The sequence below is a fragment of the Rhinoderma darwinii genome, chromosome 4, assembly GCF_050947455.1.
Source record: "Rhinoderma darwinii isolate aRhiDar2 chromosome 4, aRhiDar2.hap1, whole genome shotgun sequence".
Taxonomy (NCBI): domain Eukaryota; kingdom Metazoa; phylum Chordata; class Amphibia; order Anura; family Rhinodermatidae; genus Rhinoderma; species Rhinoderma darwinii.
Genome location: NC_134690.1, coordinates 408,101,512 through 408,120,457, shown reverse-complemented (window position 1 = coordinate 408,120,457; position 18,946 = coordinate 408,101,512). Strand labels below are relative to the sequence as shown.

The window sequence follows — 18,946 nt, the reverse complement described above, 5'->3', positions numbered from 1 at the left end:
AGTTTTACTGAGGACCTAGAGTGCGAGGCCTTTCCTGCTCAAACATTTGTTTTACGTTCGTGGACAGGGAAGGAGATTCTTCAGCCACCGCGTTGTCCAGACATTAACGAGCCACCGTGCTGGTCCGCAGCAGAGATCAAAAATAGATATTGGGATGCACTCCTCAATCAATTGGCGTGGTGCTAGTAAGGTAGGGATGAGAATCCCACAATATTGGAAATATATAACCCCAGCACACACAGAGGTACGCAAAAGATCCAGATGCAAACAAATTTAAGTTTTATTGCAACAAAAGATGGTAAAGTTGAGGTGGAAAGCGACTTGGTAAAGACGTTTCGGCCGAACCTCGGCCTTTGTCACGGTCGCTGTAAGAGATATCACTGGTACGGGTTGTCCGCCGCAGCAGAGACCCCGTTGTAGGAGGACCGGCTGTAATAAACCCTGGGACCTGCCGCTACAAGGATATCGGTGTTATTCAATGCGGAGCCGTGGAGCGGAAGCAGGAGTCGGACCCCCACCTGTCAGATATTGATGGTCCTGAGGACGGGCGGTCAGGTTGATCTCTATGGGGAGCCCCTTTAACGCGGGGACGTGACAAGTACCGCAGAAACCATCCCACGGCCATTTATCGTTTATATTTTTATATAACGTACACGTGTAAACCGCTCATATTACGCTCCAAGACACACGAGAAATACGAAGCGCACGTTTATGCTGCCGAATTAAAAAACAGCCTGGTAAAGAAGCGACGAACTTCTCAGAGCGATTTACAAGCGGATTTTTCCCATTAACTTAAAAAAAAGGCTTCGCAAATACGTCTCAAAAACGGTGGTAAAGACCAAAAAACGCTGTGAAAATCGTCTGGATTCAGCTGAACACGCGGCGTGTGAACACGGCCTTATAGCGAGTCGTGGATTTTGATGGTTTTTATTGAATTCTTCTTACGGCATTTGTGCGGGATTTTCCATTTTGTACGTGCGGTTTTATAGAGACGCGTCTGCAGGACCGGAAGAAGCCAGATAGTCGGACAGCTGCGCGGCGCGCCACGTTTTTTAGGGTTATTCTATATAATCTTGTAGACTGGTCGCAGGTGGAGTTGGAGGTCGTTTTTACCAGGCGCCTTTTTTATCGGATTCCCAAACCGAACATCTGAGCAGTGAGATGATCGCCATCATTTACTCGGAGGGCGTTCGGGACTTGTCCTCTTCCGTTTTAGCCGCTCCTTTGTGGTTTTGTAGAACCCCATTAAAACATTTTTTAAAGCTTTAAAATCTGTCTTCCATGCTTAACACTGCAGCTCAGCTCTATTGGGGCACAGCGATCACCAGGAACTCCAGTTTAGCAGCATTGTCTCATAACGTCCGAGTCATGTCTTATAAGATGCTCAGGCCTCTGCTCGATCCCCCATGCTTTACACTGCAGCTCTGCTTGTTCAGATTGACTGCTATAAATTCAGCAGGAGGACGGGACATGGAGAGACGATCACATTACAGCGAGAACAGAAGATTATAAACTACAAGTAACTAAACCTCCAGATTATCACAAGCTACTGCACATAGACTGAAGGGAGGCGCCCAAATAAAGGGGAGGCACCAAAAAAGGGGAGGAGCCCCAAATAAAAGGGGATCCCGGTATTTCACTTTAAAAATCCCCACAAGAAAATCTCGCCCGACTCTCGTATATAGAAATAACTGGATTTAATAATGTTACGTCCTGAATTCACTAGTTTCAAATGAAGTTTTCTGCTCTTGGTCCCGACCTGAAGGACGACACAACATCCCCATAGAGACCATGATGAGGCGGAGGGGCCCCCAGGGCCGATACAGGTTGGGGTCCAGATCTCCACAGACATCTCGCTGCTATACAGGACGTAGGAGGTGAAGCGGCGCGGGTCATATTAGGGTCTGCGCTATGGCCAGCACTTTGGAGTACTTTCCCTCCTCCTTCCTCAGGATGGACGGTATGGGGGTCTTTATTCGGGTGCCCACGGGGTTTCCATTGTCTTCTATCAGCACCACGTTGTTGGAGTCGAAGCGCGGAGTCATGCAGGCACCGGGCATCTTCTGACCCACTATGAGGGCTTTCTTCTTCTGACCCTTTATGGCGAGAAGGATGGTGTCCCCGACCTTCCCCACCCCCGACTTGTTATACACATGAATGCAGCGCGGAGGTTTGTGGTACGGGGTGTTCCCCAGGGCGCTGTTATCAACCACCCGGACGCGGGTCAGCTTCTGGATGGCGGCACACGACACGGAGAGGCTGAAAACAAAAGGAAGAAGTAGTCACCGAACCAGAAAAACTACATCACGCCTCCTCCGGACCACCACTGCAACTCCGCCTCCTGCAGCCAATAATACTACTACTACACCTCTACTACTAATACTCCACCTCCTCCAGCCACTACTACTACTCCACCTCCTCCAGACCACTACTAACTACTCCACCTCCTCCAGCCACTACTACTAATACTCCACCTCCTCCAGCCACTACTACTAATACTCCACCTCCTCCAGCCACTACTACTAATACTCCACCTCCTCCAGACCACCACTACTACTCCACCTCCTCCAGACCACTACTAACTACTCCACCTCCTCCAGCCACTACTACTAATACTCCACCTCCTCCAGCCACTACTACTACTCCACCTCCTCCAGACCACTACTAACTACTCCACCTCCTCCAGCCACTACTACTAATACTCCACCTCCTCCAGCCACTACTACTAATACTCCACCTCCTCCAGCCACTACTACTAATACTCCACCTCCTCCAGACCACCACTACTACTCCACCTCCTCCAGACCACTACTAACTACTCCACCTCCTCCAGCCACTACTACTAATACTCCACCTCCTCCAGCCACTACTACTACTCCACCTCCTCCGGACCACCACTGCAACTCCGCCTCCTGCAGCCAATAATACTACTACTACACCTCTACTACTAATACTCCACCTCCTCCAGCCACTACTACTACTCCACCTCCTCCAGACCACTACTACTACTCCACCTCCTCCAGACCACTACTACTAATACTCCACCTCCTCCAGACCACTACTACTACTCCACCTCCTCCAGCCACTACTACTAATACTCCACCTCCTCCAGCCACTACTACGAATACTCCACCTCCTCCAGCCACTACTACTACTCCAATCCTCCGGACCACCACTGCAACTCCGCCTCCTGCAGCCAATAATACTACTACTACACCTCTACTACTAATACTCCACCTCCTCCAGCCACTACTACTACTCCACCTCCTCCAGACCACTACTACTACTCCACCTCCTCCAGACCACTACTACTAATACTCCACCTCCTCCAGACCACTACTACTACTCCACCTCCTCCAGCCACTACTACTAATACTCCACCTCCTCCAGCCACTACTACGAATACTCCACCTCCTCCAGCCACTACTACGAATACTCCACCTCCTCCAGCCACTACTACGAATACTCCACCTCCTCCAGCCACTACTACTACTCCAATCCTCCGGACCACCACTGCAACTCCGCCTCCTGCAGCCAATAATACTACTACTACTACTACACCTCTACTACTAATACTCCACCTCCTCCAGCCACTACTACTACTCCACCTCCTCCAGACCACTACTACTACTCCACCTCCTCCAGACCACTACTACTACTCCACCTCCTCCAGACCACTACTACTAATACTCCACCTCCTCCAGCCACTACTACTAATACTCCACCTCCTCCAGCCACTACTACTAATACTCCACCTCCTCCAGCCACTACTACTAATACTCCACCTCCTCCAGCCACTACTACTAATACTCCACCTCCTCCAGCCACTACTACTAATACTCCACCTCCTCCAGCCACTACTACTAATACTCCACCTCCTCCAGACCACTACTACTAATACTCCACCTCCTCCAGACCACTACTACTCCACCTCCTCCAGCCACTACTACTAATACTCCACCTCCTCCAGCCACTACTACTAATACTCCACCTCCTCCAGCCACTACTACTAATACTCCACCTCCTCCAGCCACTACTACTAATACTCCACCTCCTCCAGGCACTACTACTAATACTCCACCTCCTCCAGGCACTACTACTAATACTCCACCTCCTCCAGCCACTACTACTACACCTCTACTACTAATACTCCACCTCCTCCAGCCACTACTACTAATACTCCACCTCCTCCAGCCACTACTACTACACCTCTACTACTACTACTACTCCACCTCCTCCAGCCACTACTACTACTACTCCACCTCCTCCAGACCACTACTACTACTCCACCTCCTCCAGCCACTACTACTAATACTCCACCTCCTCCAGCCACTACTACTAATACTCCACCTCCTCCAGCCACTACTACTACACCTCTACTACTAATACTCCACCTCCTCCAGCCACTACTACTACTAATACTCCACCTCCTCCAGCCACTACTACTACTACACCTCTACTACTAATACTCCACCTCCTCCAGCCACTACTACTACTACTCCACCTCCTCCAGACCACTACTACTACTCCACCTCCTCCAGCCACTACTACTAATACTCCACCTCCTCCAGCCACTACTACTAATACTCCACCTCCTCCAGCCACTACTACTACACCTCTACTACTAATACTCCACCTCCTCCAGCCACTACTACTACTAATACTCCACCTCCTCCAGCCACTACTACTACTACTACTACTACACCTCTACTACTAATACTCCACCTCCTCCAGCCACTACTACTACTACTCCACCTCCTCCAGCCACTACTACTACTAATACTCCACCTCCTCCAGCCACTACTACTACTACTAATACTCCACCTCCTCCAGCCACTACTACTACTACTAATACTCCACCTCCTCCAGCCACTACTACTACTACTAATACTCCACCTCCTCCAGCCACTACTAATACTCCACCTCCTCCAGCCACTACTACTAATACTCCACCTCCTCCAGCCACTACTACTAATACTCCACCTCCTCCAGCCACTACTACTAATATTCCACCTCCTCCAGCCACTACTACTAATACTCCACCTCCTCCAGCCACTACTACTAATACTCCACCTCCTCCAGCCACTACTACTAATACTCCACCTCCTCCAGCCACTACTACTAATACTCCACCTCCTCCAGCCACTACTACTAATACTCCACCTCCTCCAGCCACTACTACTAATACTCCACCTCCTCCAGCCACTACTACTACACCTCTACTACTAATACTCCACCTCCTCCAGCCACTACTACTACTCCACCTCCTCCAGACCACTACTACTACTCCACCACCTCCAGCCACTACTACTAATACTCCACCTCCTCCAGACCACTACTACTAATACTCCACCTCCTCCAGCCACTACTACTACACCTCTACTACTAATACTCCACCTCCTCCAGCCACTACTACTAATACTCCACCTCCTCCAGCCACTACTACTACACCTCTACTACTAATACTCCACCTCCTCCAGCCACTACTACTACTCCACCTCCTCCAGACCACTACTACTAATACTCCACCTCCTCCAGCCACTACTAATACTCCACCTCCTCCAGCCACTACTACTAATACTCCACCTCCTCCAGCCACTACTACTACACCTCTACTACTAATACTCCACCTCCTCCAGCCACTACTACTACTAATACTCCACCTCCTCCAGCCACTACTACTACTACTAATACTCCACCTCCTCCAGCCACTACTACTAATACTCCACCTCCTCCAGCCACTACTACTACTAATACTCCACCTCCTCCAGCCACTACTTACCAATACTCCACCTCCTCCAGCCACTACTACTACTACTAATACTCCACCTCCTCCAGACCACTACTACTAATACTCCACCTCCTCCAGACCACTACTACTAATACTCCACCTCCTCCAGCCACTACTACACCTCTACTACTAATACTCCACCTCCTCCAGCCACTACTACACCTCTACTACTAATACTCCACCTCCTCCAGCCACTACTACTACTACTACACCTCTACTACTAATACTCCACCTCCTCCAGCCACTACTACTACTAATACGCCACCTCCTCCAGCCACTACTAATACTCCACCTCCTCCAGCCACTACTACTACTACTACTAATACTCCACCTCCTCCAGGCCACTACTAATACTCCACCTCCTCCAGACCACCACTACTACTACTACTAATACTCCACCTCCTCCAGACCACCACTACTACTACTACTAATACTCCACCTCCTCCAGACCACCACTACTACTACTAATACTCCACCTCCTCCAGACCACTACTAATACTCCACCTCTTCCAGACCACCACTACTACTACTACTACTCCACCTCCTCCGGACCACCACTACCAATACTCCACCTCCTCCAGACCACTACCACTACTCCACCTCCTCCAGACCACTACCACTACTCCTCCAGACCACTACCACACCTCCTCCAGACCACTACTAATACTCCACCTCCACCAGACCACTACTAATACTCCACCTCCACCAGACCACTACTAATACTCCACCTCCTCCAGACCACCACTACTACTACTAATACTCCACCTCCTCCGGACCACCACTACCAATACTAATACTCCACCTCCTCCAGACCACCACTACTACTAATACTCCACCTCCTCCAGACCACCACTACTACTAATACTCCACCTCCTCCAGACCACTACTAATACTCCACCTCTTCCAGACCACCACTACTACTACTAATACTCCACCTCCTCCGGACCACCACTACCAATACTAAGCCTCCTCCAGACCACCACTACTACTCCACCTCCTCCAGACCACCACTACTATTACTCCACCTCCTCCAGACTACTACTACTAATACTCCACCTCCTCCAGACCACCACTACTACTACTAATACTCCACCTCCTCCAGACCACCATTACTACACATCCTCCTCCTCGGGGGGGAGGGTCCCATGCCTGCGCAGCGGGTGGTCTATTTACTCACCTCAGGTTTTTGGCGGTTGTCTGCCAGGACAGGGTCAGTGCTCGGTGTAAGAACGCCATGCTGCCCCCTGCAAAGAAAGACAGAAGGGTCATAAATACATAGACCTGAACACCTCAGTTCCCCGGACAGCTCCCGTTTTCTTTCTGTATTTAGAAAGGCTGGGTAACAATATGGCCGCCGTCAGCTCCCACATGAAGACCACCGCCCCTCCATGTCCCCCGCCAGACCGCCGCTCCCCCTCGTCCCCCGCCAGACCGCCGCTCCCCCTCGTCCCCCGCCAGACCGCCGCTCCCCCTCGACCCCCGCCAGACCGCCGCTCCCCCTCGTCCTCCGCCGCTCCCCCTCGTCCCCCGCCAGACCGCCGCTCCTCCTCGTCCCCCGCCAGACCGCCGCTCCTCCTCCTCGTCGTCGTCCCCCGCCAGACCACTGCTGCCACTACTACTCCGCCAGACCACTACCACTACTCCGCCAGACCACTAATACTACTACGCCAGACCACTACTACTCCGCCAGACCACTACTACTCCGCCAGACCACTACCACTCCGCCAGACCACCACTCTGCCAGACCACTACTCCGCCAGACCACTACCACTACTACTACTCCGCCAGACCACTACCACTAATACTACTACTACTCCGCCAGACCACTACCACTACTACTCCGCCTAACTACTACCACTACCACTACTACTACGCCAGACCGCCGCCGCAACTACTACTACGCCAGGCCGCCAACACCACCACCACCACTACTACTACTACGCCAGACCGCCGCCGCTACTACTACGCCAGACCGCCGCCACTACTACTACTACTACTACGCCAGCCCGCCGCCGCTACTACTACTACTACTACTACGCCAGGCCGCCGCCGCCACTACTACTACTACTACGCCAGGCCGCCGCCGCCACTACTACTACGACAGACCGCCGCCGCCGCCACTACTACTACTACGCCAGGCCTCCGCCACTACTACTACTACGCCAGGCCTCCGCCACTACTACTACTACGCCAGGCCTCCGCCACTACTACTACTACGCCAGGCCTCCGCCACTACTACTACTACGCCAGGCCTCCGCCACTACTACGCCAGGCCTCCGCTACTACTACTACTACGCCAGGCCTCCGCTACTACTACTACTACGCCAGACCGCCGCCACTACGCCAGACCGCCACTGCTACCCTGCCAGACCGCTGCTGCTGCTACTACTACTACTACTACGCCAGGCCGCCGCCGCTACTACTACTACTACTCCGCCAGACCGCCGCAACTACTACTACTCCGCCTGCGCGCGGCCGCCCCCGCTACTGCGCGCGGCCGCCCCCGCTACTGCTACTCCGCCAGACCGCCGCCGCTACTCCGCCGCCACTGCTACTACTCCGCCAGACCGCCGCCACTGCTACTACTCCGCCAGACCGCCGCCACTGCTACTACTCCGCCAGACCGCCGCCACTGCTACTACTCCGCCAGACCGCCGCCACTGCTACTACTCCGCCAGACCGCCGGTATCGATCTCACCCGTTTAACCCCTCAGATGCGGTGCTGAATAGCGTGCGCTGCATCTGAGTGGTTTTGGAGAGAGGGAGGGAGGAGCTCCCCCTCATCCCCCCTGGCACCCGGCGATAAGATCACCGAGTGTCTGTGTCCCCGATGGCAGCTGGGGGCCTAATACACAGCCACTAATACAGCAGTATTGCAGTGTATTATAATAGCGATCACGAGTGGGACTAGCAAAAAAGGACGAGAGTCGCGAAAAAAAAACTATTTTATATCAATTTGCTTTTAGTGTTTTACTTTTTATTTTGTCACTTTTTCATCTCTGTGTGTCGCTTAACGCCAGACATGGAATACGGCACACACAGCCCCATAGAGAATGCCAACGGGAGCCGTTCCATCCACTATGCTGTACGCCGTCTGTGTGGGAACGCCGCATGCGCCGCTCTCACACAGTCCAAATTGAAGGTCTTCAGCCGAGCGACGTCCGGTGCCATTTTCTTGTGGACCGGAAGCCGCGGCCGGACAGTAAGATGACGACTTCCGGTCGCGGCTTCCGGACATGTGATTAGAAGCAAGCACGTGGAGCGGACGGAGCGTTGGCGGCAGGTAAGTCATGTTTATGTATGTTTTGTGTTATAACTACTGTACGTTAACCTACTACACTGTGTGTTAGCTCAAAAAATGGCGACAGTGTAGGAGGTTAGACCCTTCAATCCCCTCGTTTCTCCCAGCACTAGCCAGAATAAAGGAGGGGGGGGGGGCGGTTCTGAGAGCTCACTAGAGCGAGTGTCTCTTCTCAAATTTTGCAGCATAAAGCAATGAGGTTGCTTTACCACATGCAATGCTGCAATTTTGGGAATTGCTCCCTCTAGTGGCCAGCGCTGGGAAATGTTAATTAGAATCTAATTTATAATATTTCCTGACCTGTGGAAAAAATAATAAAAATGAGAACAATTTTTAATCACCTACACACTGTTTAACTAAAAAAAAAATTCTAGCGACATTCCCTTTAATAAAAACGAGAAAAAAGAAAAAAAGAAAAAAAAGAAAAACCCACTTTTTCCCCTTACAAAATGCTTTACTATAAAAAAAAATTACAAAAAAGTTACACATATTTGGTATCGCGGCGTCCGTAACGACCCCGACTATAAAGCTATTACATTATTTAACCCACATGGTGAACGCCGTAAAAAAAATAAAAGAAAAAAAAATGGAAAAATTACTGTTTTCTGTGAATCCTGACTTTAAAAAAAAGTGATCAAAAAGTCCAAAATGGTACCAATAAAAACAACAAGTCGTCCCGCAATAAAATAAAAAAAAGCCCTCAAACAACCGCATCGGCGGAACAATAAAAAAAAAGTTCTGGCTCTTCAAATATGGAGACACAAAAACAAATAAAAAAAAAAAAGTGTTTTCACTGTGTAAGGCGTCGTTCACACGACAGGGTCCGAGCGTCGGCCGGGAAAATCGGACGTTTCCCGGCCGGTTTGCATCCGTTCTGATTCCGTTGCGTGTCGCCGTTTTTACCGGCCGATTTGCATCCGTTTTTTTGCCTGTCCGCTTTAAAAATTGGATGAATTTCATTTAAATTTGTTGCCACCCTGCCCCCTGCAGGTGTTGCCACCCAGCCCCCTGCAGGTGTTGCCACCCAGCCCCCTGCAGGTGTTGCCACCCAGCCCCCTGCAGGTGTTGCCACCCAGCCCCCTGCAGGTGTTGCCACCCAGCCCCCTGCAGGTGTTGCCACCCAGCCCCCTGCAGGTGATGCCACCCTGCCCCCTGCAGGTGTTGCCACCCTGCCCCCTGCAGGTGTTGCCACCCAGCCCCCTGCAGGTGATGCCACCCAGCCCCCTGTAGGTGATGCCACCCAGCCCCCTGTAGGTGATGCCACCCAGCCCCCTGTAGGTGATGCCACCCAGCCCCCTGTAGGTGATGCCACCCAGCCCCCTGTAGGTGATGCCACCCAGCCCCCTGTAGGTGATGCCACCCAGCCCCCTGTAGGTGATGTCACCCTGCCCCCTGTAGGTGATGCCACCCTGCCCCCTGTAGGTGTTGTCACCCTGCCCCCTGTAGGTGATGCCACCCTGCCCCCTGTAGGTGATGCCACCCTGCCCCCTGTAGGTGTTGTCACCCTGCCCCCTGTAGGTGTTGTCACCCTGCCCCCTGTAGGTGTTGTCACCCTGCCCCCTGTAGGTGTTGCCACCCTGCCCCCTGTAGGTGTTGTCACCCTGCCCCTGTAGGTGTTGTCACCCTGCCCCCTGTAGGTGATGCCACCCAGCCCCCTGTAGGTGTTGCCACCCTGCCCCCTGTAGGTGTTGCCACCCTGCCCCCTGTAGGTGTTGCCACCCTGCCCCCTGTAGGTGTTGCCACCCTGCCCCCTGTAGGTGTTGCCACCCTGCCCCCTGTAGGTGTTGCCACCCTGCCCCCTGTAGGTGTTGCCACCCTGCCCCCTGTAGGTGTTGCCACCCTGCCCCCTGTAGGTGTTGCCACCCTGCCCCCTGTAGGTGTTGCCACCCTGCCCCCTGTAGGTGTTGCCACCCTGCCCCCTGTAGGTGTTGCCACCCTGCCCCCTGTAGGTGTTGTCACCCTGCCCCCTGTAGGTGTTGCCACCCCTGCCCCCTGTAGGTGTTGCCACCCTGCCCCCTGTAGGTGTTGCCACCCTGCCCCCTGTAGGTGTTGCCACCCTGCCCCCTGTAGGTGTTGCCACCCTGCCCCCTGTAGGTGTTGCCACCCTGCCCCCTGTAGGTGTTGCCACCCTGCCCCCTGTAGGTGTTGCCACCCTGCCCCCTGTAGGTGTTGCCACCCTGCCCCCTGTAGTGTTGTCACCCTGCCCCTGTAGGTGTTGCCACCCTGCCCCCTGTAGGTGTTGTCACCCTGCCCCCTGTAGGTGATGCCACCCTGCCCCTGTAGGTGATGCCACCCTGCCCCCTGTAGGTGATGCCACCCTGCCCCCTGTAGGTGATGCCACCCTGCCCCCTGTAGGTGATGCCACCCTGCCCCCTGTAGGTGTTGTCACCCTGCCCCCTGTAGGTGATGCCACCCTGCCCCCTGTAGGTGATGCCACCCTGCCCCCTGTAGGTGATGCCACCCTGCCCCCTGTAGGTGATGCCACCCTGCCCCCTGTAGGTGATGCCACCCTGCCCCCTGTAGGTGATGCCACCCTGCCCCCTGTAGGTGATGCCACCCTGCCCCCTGTAGGTGATGCCACCCTGCCCCCTGTAGGTGATGCCACCCTGCCCCCTGTAGGTGTTGCCACCCTGCCCCCTGTAGGTGTTGCCACCCTGCCCCCTGTAGGTGTTGCCACCCTGCCCCCTGTAGGTGTTGCCACCCTGCCCCCTGTAGGTGTTGCCACCCTGCCCCCTGTAGGTGTTGCCACCCTGCCCCCTGTAGGTGTTGCCACCCTGCCCCCTGTAGGTGTTGCCACCCTGCCCCCTAGGTGTTGCCACCCTGCCCCCTGTAGGTGATGCCACCCTGCCCCCTGTAGGTGATGCCACCCTGCCCCCTGTAGGTGATGCCACCCTGCCCCCTGTAGGTGTTGCCACCCTGCCCCCTGTAGGTGTTGCCACCCTGCCCCCTGTAGGTGTTGCCACCCTGCCCCCTGTAGGTGTTGCCACCCTGCCCCCTGTAGGTGTTGCCACCCTGCCCCCTGTAGGTGTTGCCACCCTGCCCCCTGTAGGTGTTGCCACCCTGCCCCCTGTAGGTGTTGCCACCCTGCCCCCTGTAGGTGTTGCCACCCTGCCCCCTGTAGGTGTTGCCACCCTGCCCCCTGTAGGTGTTGCCACCCTGCCCCCTGTAGGTGTTGCCACCCAGCCCCCTGTAGGTGTTGTCACCCAGCCCCCTGTAGGTGATGCCACCCAGCCCCCTGTAGGTGATGCCACCCAGCCCCCTGTAGGTGTTGCCACCCTGCCCCCTGTAGGTGATGCCACCCTGCCCCCTGTAGGTGTTGCCACCCTGCCCCCTGTAGGTGTTGCCACCCTGCCCCCTGTAGGTGTTGCCACCCTGCCCCCTGTAGGTGTTGTCACCCTGCCCCCTGTAGGTGTTGCCACCCTGCCCCCTGTAGGTGTTGCCACCCTGCCCCCTGTAGGTGTTGCCACCCTGCCCCCTGTAGGTGTTGTCACCCAGCCCCCTGTAGGTGTTGTCACCCAGCCCCCTGTAGGTGTTGTCACCCTGCCCCCTGTAGGTGTTGTCACCCTGCCCCCTGTATGTGTTGCCACCCTGCCCCCTGTAGGTGTTGTCACCCTGCCCCTGTAGGTGTTGCCACCCTGCCCCCTGTAGGTGTTGCCACCCTGCCCCCTGTAGGTGTTGCCACCCTGCCCCCTGTAGGTGTTGCCACCCAGCCCCCTGTAGGTGTTGTCACCCAGCCCCCTGTAGGTGTTGTCACCCTGCCCCCTGTAGGTGTTGCCACCCTGCCCCCTGTAGGTGTTGTCACCCTGCCCCCTGTAGGTGTTGCCACCCTGCCCCCTGTAGGTGTTGCCACCCTGCCCCCTGTAGGTGTTGCCACCCTGCCCCCTGTAGGTGTTGCCACCCTGCCCCCTGTAGGTGTTGCCACCCTGCCCCCTGTAGGTGTTGTCACCCAGCCCCCTGTAGGTGTTGTCACCCAGCCCCCTGTAGGTGTTGTCACCCTGCCCCTGTAGGTGTTGCCACCCTGCCCCCTGTAGGTGTTGTCACCCTGCCCCCTGTAGGTGTTGTCACCCCCCCCCCCACATTCCAGGAGAAGTCACTGATTTCAATGTCCATATATGGACAGGGTAGTCACGCACTTCTCCTGTAGCGGAATCCTCGGCCGGGAATTCCGACTCCTACAGTGAGCAAAAAAAGACCCTCCTCCTCACATGCACTCTGCACTGTGAGGAGGAGGAGAGAGAGCGCGAGCGACGGTAGACCCGGCCATCACTCCGGACACATCCCGGTGATGCCCGTGTATTACCCGGCCCCATAGACTTCTATGGGAGCCGGGCGGCTGGGTAAACGGCCGAAAATAGGGCATGTTTCATTTTTTGACGTCCGGTTTTCCCGGCCCGTCAAAAAAACGGTCGTGTGATTAGCCCCATTAGGAGTCTATTGTTCCTACTGCAGCCGGGTGCCGGCCGGGAATCCCCCCTAAGCAGTAAAACAAAACAATCTGCTTATACAAATTTGTATAAATCACAATCGTAAGAACGCGCTGAATAAAGTTATTGTTATTTATACCACACGGGAAACGGCGCAGATTTAGGGTGCAAAAAAGGGAGGCAAAATTTCAGGTTTTTTTCTATCCCCCAAAAAAAAGCTCGACGACCCCCCAAAAAGAAAAAAGTTATAGCTCCGGGAGTGAGACGATGGAAAGGGTACAAAAATAGGCTGGTCATTAAGAGGTTAATAACACACGGGGGGGGGTCAGTAATAACAACACACGGGGGGGGGGTCAGTAATAATAACACACGGGGGGGGGGTCAGTAATAACAACACACGGGGGGGGGGGTCAGTAATAATAACACACGGGGGGGGGTCAGTAATAACAACACACGGGGGGGGGGGTCAGTAATAATAACACACGGGGGGGGGTCAGTAATAACAACACACGGGGGGGGGTCAGTAATAACAACACACGGGGGGGGGTCAGTAATAACAACACACGGGGGGGGTCAGTAATAACAACACACGGGGGGGGGTCAGTAATAACAACACACGGGGGGGGGGGGGGTCAGTAATAATAACACACGGGGGGGGGGGTCAGTAATAATAACACACGGGGGGGGGGGGTCAGTAATAATAACACACGGGGGGGGGTCAGTAATAATAACACACGGGGGGGGGGGGGGTCAGTAATAATAACACACGGGGGGGGGGGGGTCAGTAATAACAACACACGGGGGGGGGGGGTCAGTAATAACAACACACGGGGGGGGGGGGGTCAGTAATAATAACACACGGGGGGGGGGGGGTCAGTAATAATAACACACGGGGGGGGGGGGGGGTCAGTAATAACAACACACGGGGGGGGGGGGGGCTCAGTAATAACAACACACGGGGGGGGGGTCAGTAATAACAACACACGGGGGGGGGTCAGTAATAATAACACACGGGGGGGGTCAGTAATAATAACACACGGGGGGGGGGGCTCAGTAATAACAACACACGGGGGGGGGTCAGTAATAATAACACACGGGGGGGGTCAGTAATAATAACACACGGGGGGGGGGTCAGTAATAACAACACACGGGGGGGGGCTCAGTAATAACAACACACGTGGGGGGGGTCAGTAATAACAACACACGGGGGGGGGGGTCGGTAATAACAACACACGGGGGGGGGGGTCGGTAATAACAACACACGGGGGGGGGGGTCGGTAATAACAACACACGGGGGGGGGTCAGTAATAACAACACACGGGGGGGGGGGGGTCGGTAATAACAACACACGGGGGGGGGGGGTCGGTAATAACAACACACGGGGGGGGGGGTCGGTAATAACAACACACGGGGGGGGGGTCAGTAATAACAACACACGGGGGGGGGGGGTCAGTAATAACAACACACGGGGGGGGGGGGGTCAGTAATAACAACACACGGGGGGGGGGTCAGTAATAACAACACACGGGGGGGGGGGGGTCAGTAATAACAACACACGGGGGGGGGGGGGTCAGTAATAACAACACACGGGGGGGGGGTCAGTAATAACAACACACGGGGGGGGGGGGGTCAGTAATAACAACACACGGGGGGGGGGTCAGTAATAACAACACACGGGGGGGGGGGGTCAGTAATAACAACACACGGGGGGGGGGGGGGTCAGTAATAACAACACACGGGGGGGGGGTCAGTAATAACACACGGGGGGGGGTCAGTAATAATAACACACGGGGGGGGGTCAGTAATAATAACACACGGGGGGGGTCAGTAATAATAACACACGGGGGGGGGTCAGTAATAACAACACACGGGGGGGGGTCAGTAATAACAACACACGGGGGGGGGGTCAGTAATAATAACACACGGGGGGGGGGTCAGTAATAATAACACACGGGGGGGGGTCAGTAATAATAACACACGGGGGGGGGGTCAGTAATAATAACACACGGGGGGGGGTCAGTAATAATAACACACGGGGGGGGGGGTCAGTAATAATAACACACGGGGGGGGGTCAGTAATAATAACACACGGGGGGGGGGTCAGTAATAATAACACACGGGGGGGGGGGTCAGTAATAACAACACACGGGGGGGGGGGGGTCAGTAATAACAACACACGGGGGGGGGGGGGTCAGTAATAACAACACATGGGGGGGGTCAGTAATAACACACGGGGGGGGGGGGGGGTCAGTAATAATAACACACGGGGGGGGGGGGTCAGTAATAATAACACACGGGGGGGGGTCAGTAATAATAACACACGGGGGGGGGGTCAGTAATAATAACACATGGGGGGGGGTCAGTAATAATAACACACGGGGGGGGGTCAGTAATAATAACACACGGGGGGGGGTCAGTAATAATAACACACGGGGGGGGGGGGGTCAGTAATAATAACACACGGGGGGGGGGGGGGTCAGTAATAATAACACACGGGGGGGGGTCAGTAATAATAACACATGCGGGGGGGTCAGTAATAATAACACATGCGGGGGGGTCAGTAATAATAACACATGCGGGGGGGGTCAGTAATAATAACACATGCGGGGGGGGTCAGTAATAATAACACACGGGGGGGGTCAGTAATAATAACACACGGGGGGGGGTCAGTAATAATAACACACGGGGGGGGGGTCAGTAATAATAACACACGGGGGGGGGGGGTCAGTAATAATAACACACGGGGGGGGGGGTCAGTAATAATAACACACGGGGGGGGGGGTCAGTAATAACAACACACGGGGGGGGTCAGTAATAACAACACACGGGGGGGGGTCAGTAATAACAACACACGGGGGGGGGGGGGGTCGGTAATAACAACACACGGGGGGGGGGGGTCGGTAATAACAACACACGGGGGGGGGGGGGTCAGTAATAATAACACACGGGGGGGGGGTCAGTAATAACAACACACGGGGGGGGGGTCAGTAATAACAACACACGGGGGGGGGGGTCAGTAATAACAACACACGGGGGGGGGTCAGTAATAATAACACACGGGGGGGGGTCAGTAATAACACACGGGGGGGGGGTCAGTAATAACACACGGGGGGGGGGTCAGTAATAATAACACACGGGGGGGTCAGTAATAATAACACACGGGGGGGTCAGTAATAATAACACACGGGGGGGTCAGTAATAATAACACACGGGGGGGTCAGTAATAATAACACACGGGGGGGTCAGTAATAATAACACACGGGGGGGTCAGTAATAATAACACACGGGGGGGGGGGTCAGTAATAATAACACACGGGGGGGGGGGGTCAGTAATAATAACACACGGGGGGGGGTCAGTAATAATAACACACGGGGGGGGGTCAGTAATAATAACACACGGGGGGGGGGTCAGTAATAATAACACACGGGGGGGGGGGGGTCAGTAATAATAACACACGGGGGGGGGGGTCAGTAATAATAACACACGGGGGGGGTCAGTAATAATAACACACGGGGGGGGGTCAGTAATAATAACACACGGGGGGGGGTCAGTAATAATAACACACGGGGGGGGTCAGTAATAATAACACACGGGGGGGGTCAGTAATAATAACACACGGGGGGGGTCAGTAATAATAACACACGGGGGGGGGGTCAGTAATAATAACACACGGGGGGGGGGTCAGTAATAACACACGGGGGGGGGGGTCAGTAATAACAACACACGGGGGGGGGGTCAGTAATAACAACACATGGGGGGGGTCAGTAATAACACACGGGGGGGGGGGTCAGTAATAATAACACACGGGGGGGGGTCAGTAATAATAACACACGGGGGGGGGTCAGTAATAATAACACACGGGGGGGGGGTCAGTAATAATAACACACGGGGGGGGGGTCAGTAATAATAACACACGGGGGGGGGGGGGGTCAGTAATAATAACACACGGGGGGGGGGGGTCAGTAATAATAACACACGGGGGGGGGGGTCAGTAATAATAACACACGGGGGGGGGTCAGTATAATAACACACGGGGGGGTCAGTAATAATAACACACGGGGGGGGGGTCAGTAATAATAACACACGGGGGGGGGGGGTCAGTAATAATAACACACGGGGGGGGGTCAGTAATAACAACACACGGGGGGGGGGTCAGTAATAACAACACACGGGGGGGGGGTCAGTAATAATAACACACGGGGGGGGGGGGGGTCAGTAATAATAACACACGGGGGGGGGGGGGTCAGTAATAATAACACACGGGGGGGGGGGTCAGTAATAATAACACACGGGGGGGGGGGTCAGTAATAATAACACACGGGGGGGGGGGTCAGTAATAATAACACACGGGGGGGGGGGTCAGTAATAATAACACACGGGGGGGGGTCAGTAATAACAACACACGGGGGGGGGGTCAGTAATAATAACACATGGGGGGGGTCAGTAATAATAACACATGGGGGGGGTCAGTAATAATAACACACGGGGGGGGGTCAGTAATAATAACACATGGGGGGGGTCAGTAATAATAACACACGGGGGGGGGGGGTCAGTAATAATAACACACGGGGGGGGGGTCAGTAATAATAACACACGGGGGGGGTCAGTAATAATAACACACGGGGGGGGGGTCAGTAATAATAACACACGGGGGGGGGGGTCAGTAATAATAACACACGGGGGGGGGGTCAGTAATAATAACACACGGGGGGGGTCAGTAATAATAACACACGGGGGGGGGTCAGTAATAATAACACACGGGGGGGGGGTCAGTAATAATAACACACGGGGGGGGGTCAGTAATAATAACACACGGGGGGGGTCAGTAATAATAACACACGGGGGGGGGTCAGTAATAATAACACACGGGGGGGGGGGGGGTCAGTAATAATAACACACGGGGGGGGGGTCAGTAATAATAACACACGGGGGGGGGTCAGTAATAATAACACATGGGGGGGGGGTCAGTAATAATAACACATGGGGGGGGTCAGTAATAATAACACATGGGGGGGGTCAGTAATAATAACACATGGGGGGGGTCAGTAATAATAACACATGGGGGGGGTCAGTAATAATAACACATGGGGGGGGTCAGTAATAATAACACATGGGGGGGGTCAGTAATAATAACACATGGGGGGGGTCAGTAATAATAACACATGGGGGGGGGTCAGTAATAATAACACACGGGGGGGGGTCAGTAATAATAACACACGGGGGGGGGTCAGTAATAATAACACATGGGGGGGGTCAGTAATAATAACACACGGGGGGGGTCAGTAATAACACACGGGGGGGGGGTCAGTAATAATAACACATGGGGGGGGGTCAGTAATAATAACACATGGGGGGGGTCAGTAATAATAACACATGGGGGGGGGGTCAGTAATAATAACACACGGGGGGGGGTCAGTAATAATAACACA

At 54.4% G+C, this 18,946-nt stretch overlaps 1 protein-coding gene across 2 annotated transcripts in view; it reads right to left on the bottom strand.

The window, feature by feature from the left end:
* Positions 1-1,680: 1,680 nt before the first annotated feature.
* The window catches only part of MRPL14 (mitochondrial ribosomal protein L14), a 22,558-nt gene continuing 5,292 nt past the window's right edge, over positions 1,681-18,946 (bottom strand). For both annotated transcript variants that reach the window (XM_075864638.1, XM_075864637.1), the window contains exons 2-3: positions 6,969-7,035; positions 1,681-2,259 (exon numbers count right to left, since the gene is read on the bottom strand). In XM_075864638.1, coding sequence (XP_075720753.1) covers positions 1,893-2,259; positions 6,969-7,027 — 426 coding nt within the window. In that variant the 5' untranslated portion in view covers positions 7,028-7,035 and the 3' untranslated portion in view covers positions 1,681-1,892. The remainder of the gene's footprint in view (positions 2,260-6,968; positions 7,036-18,946) is intronic.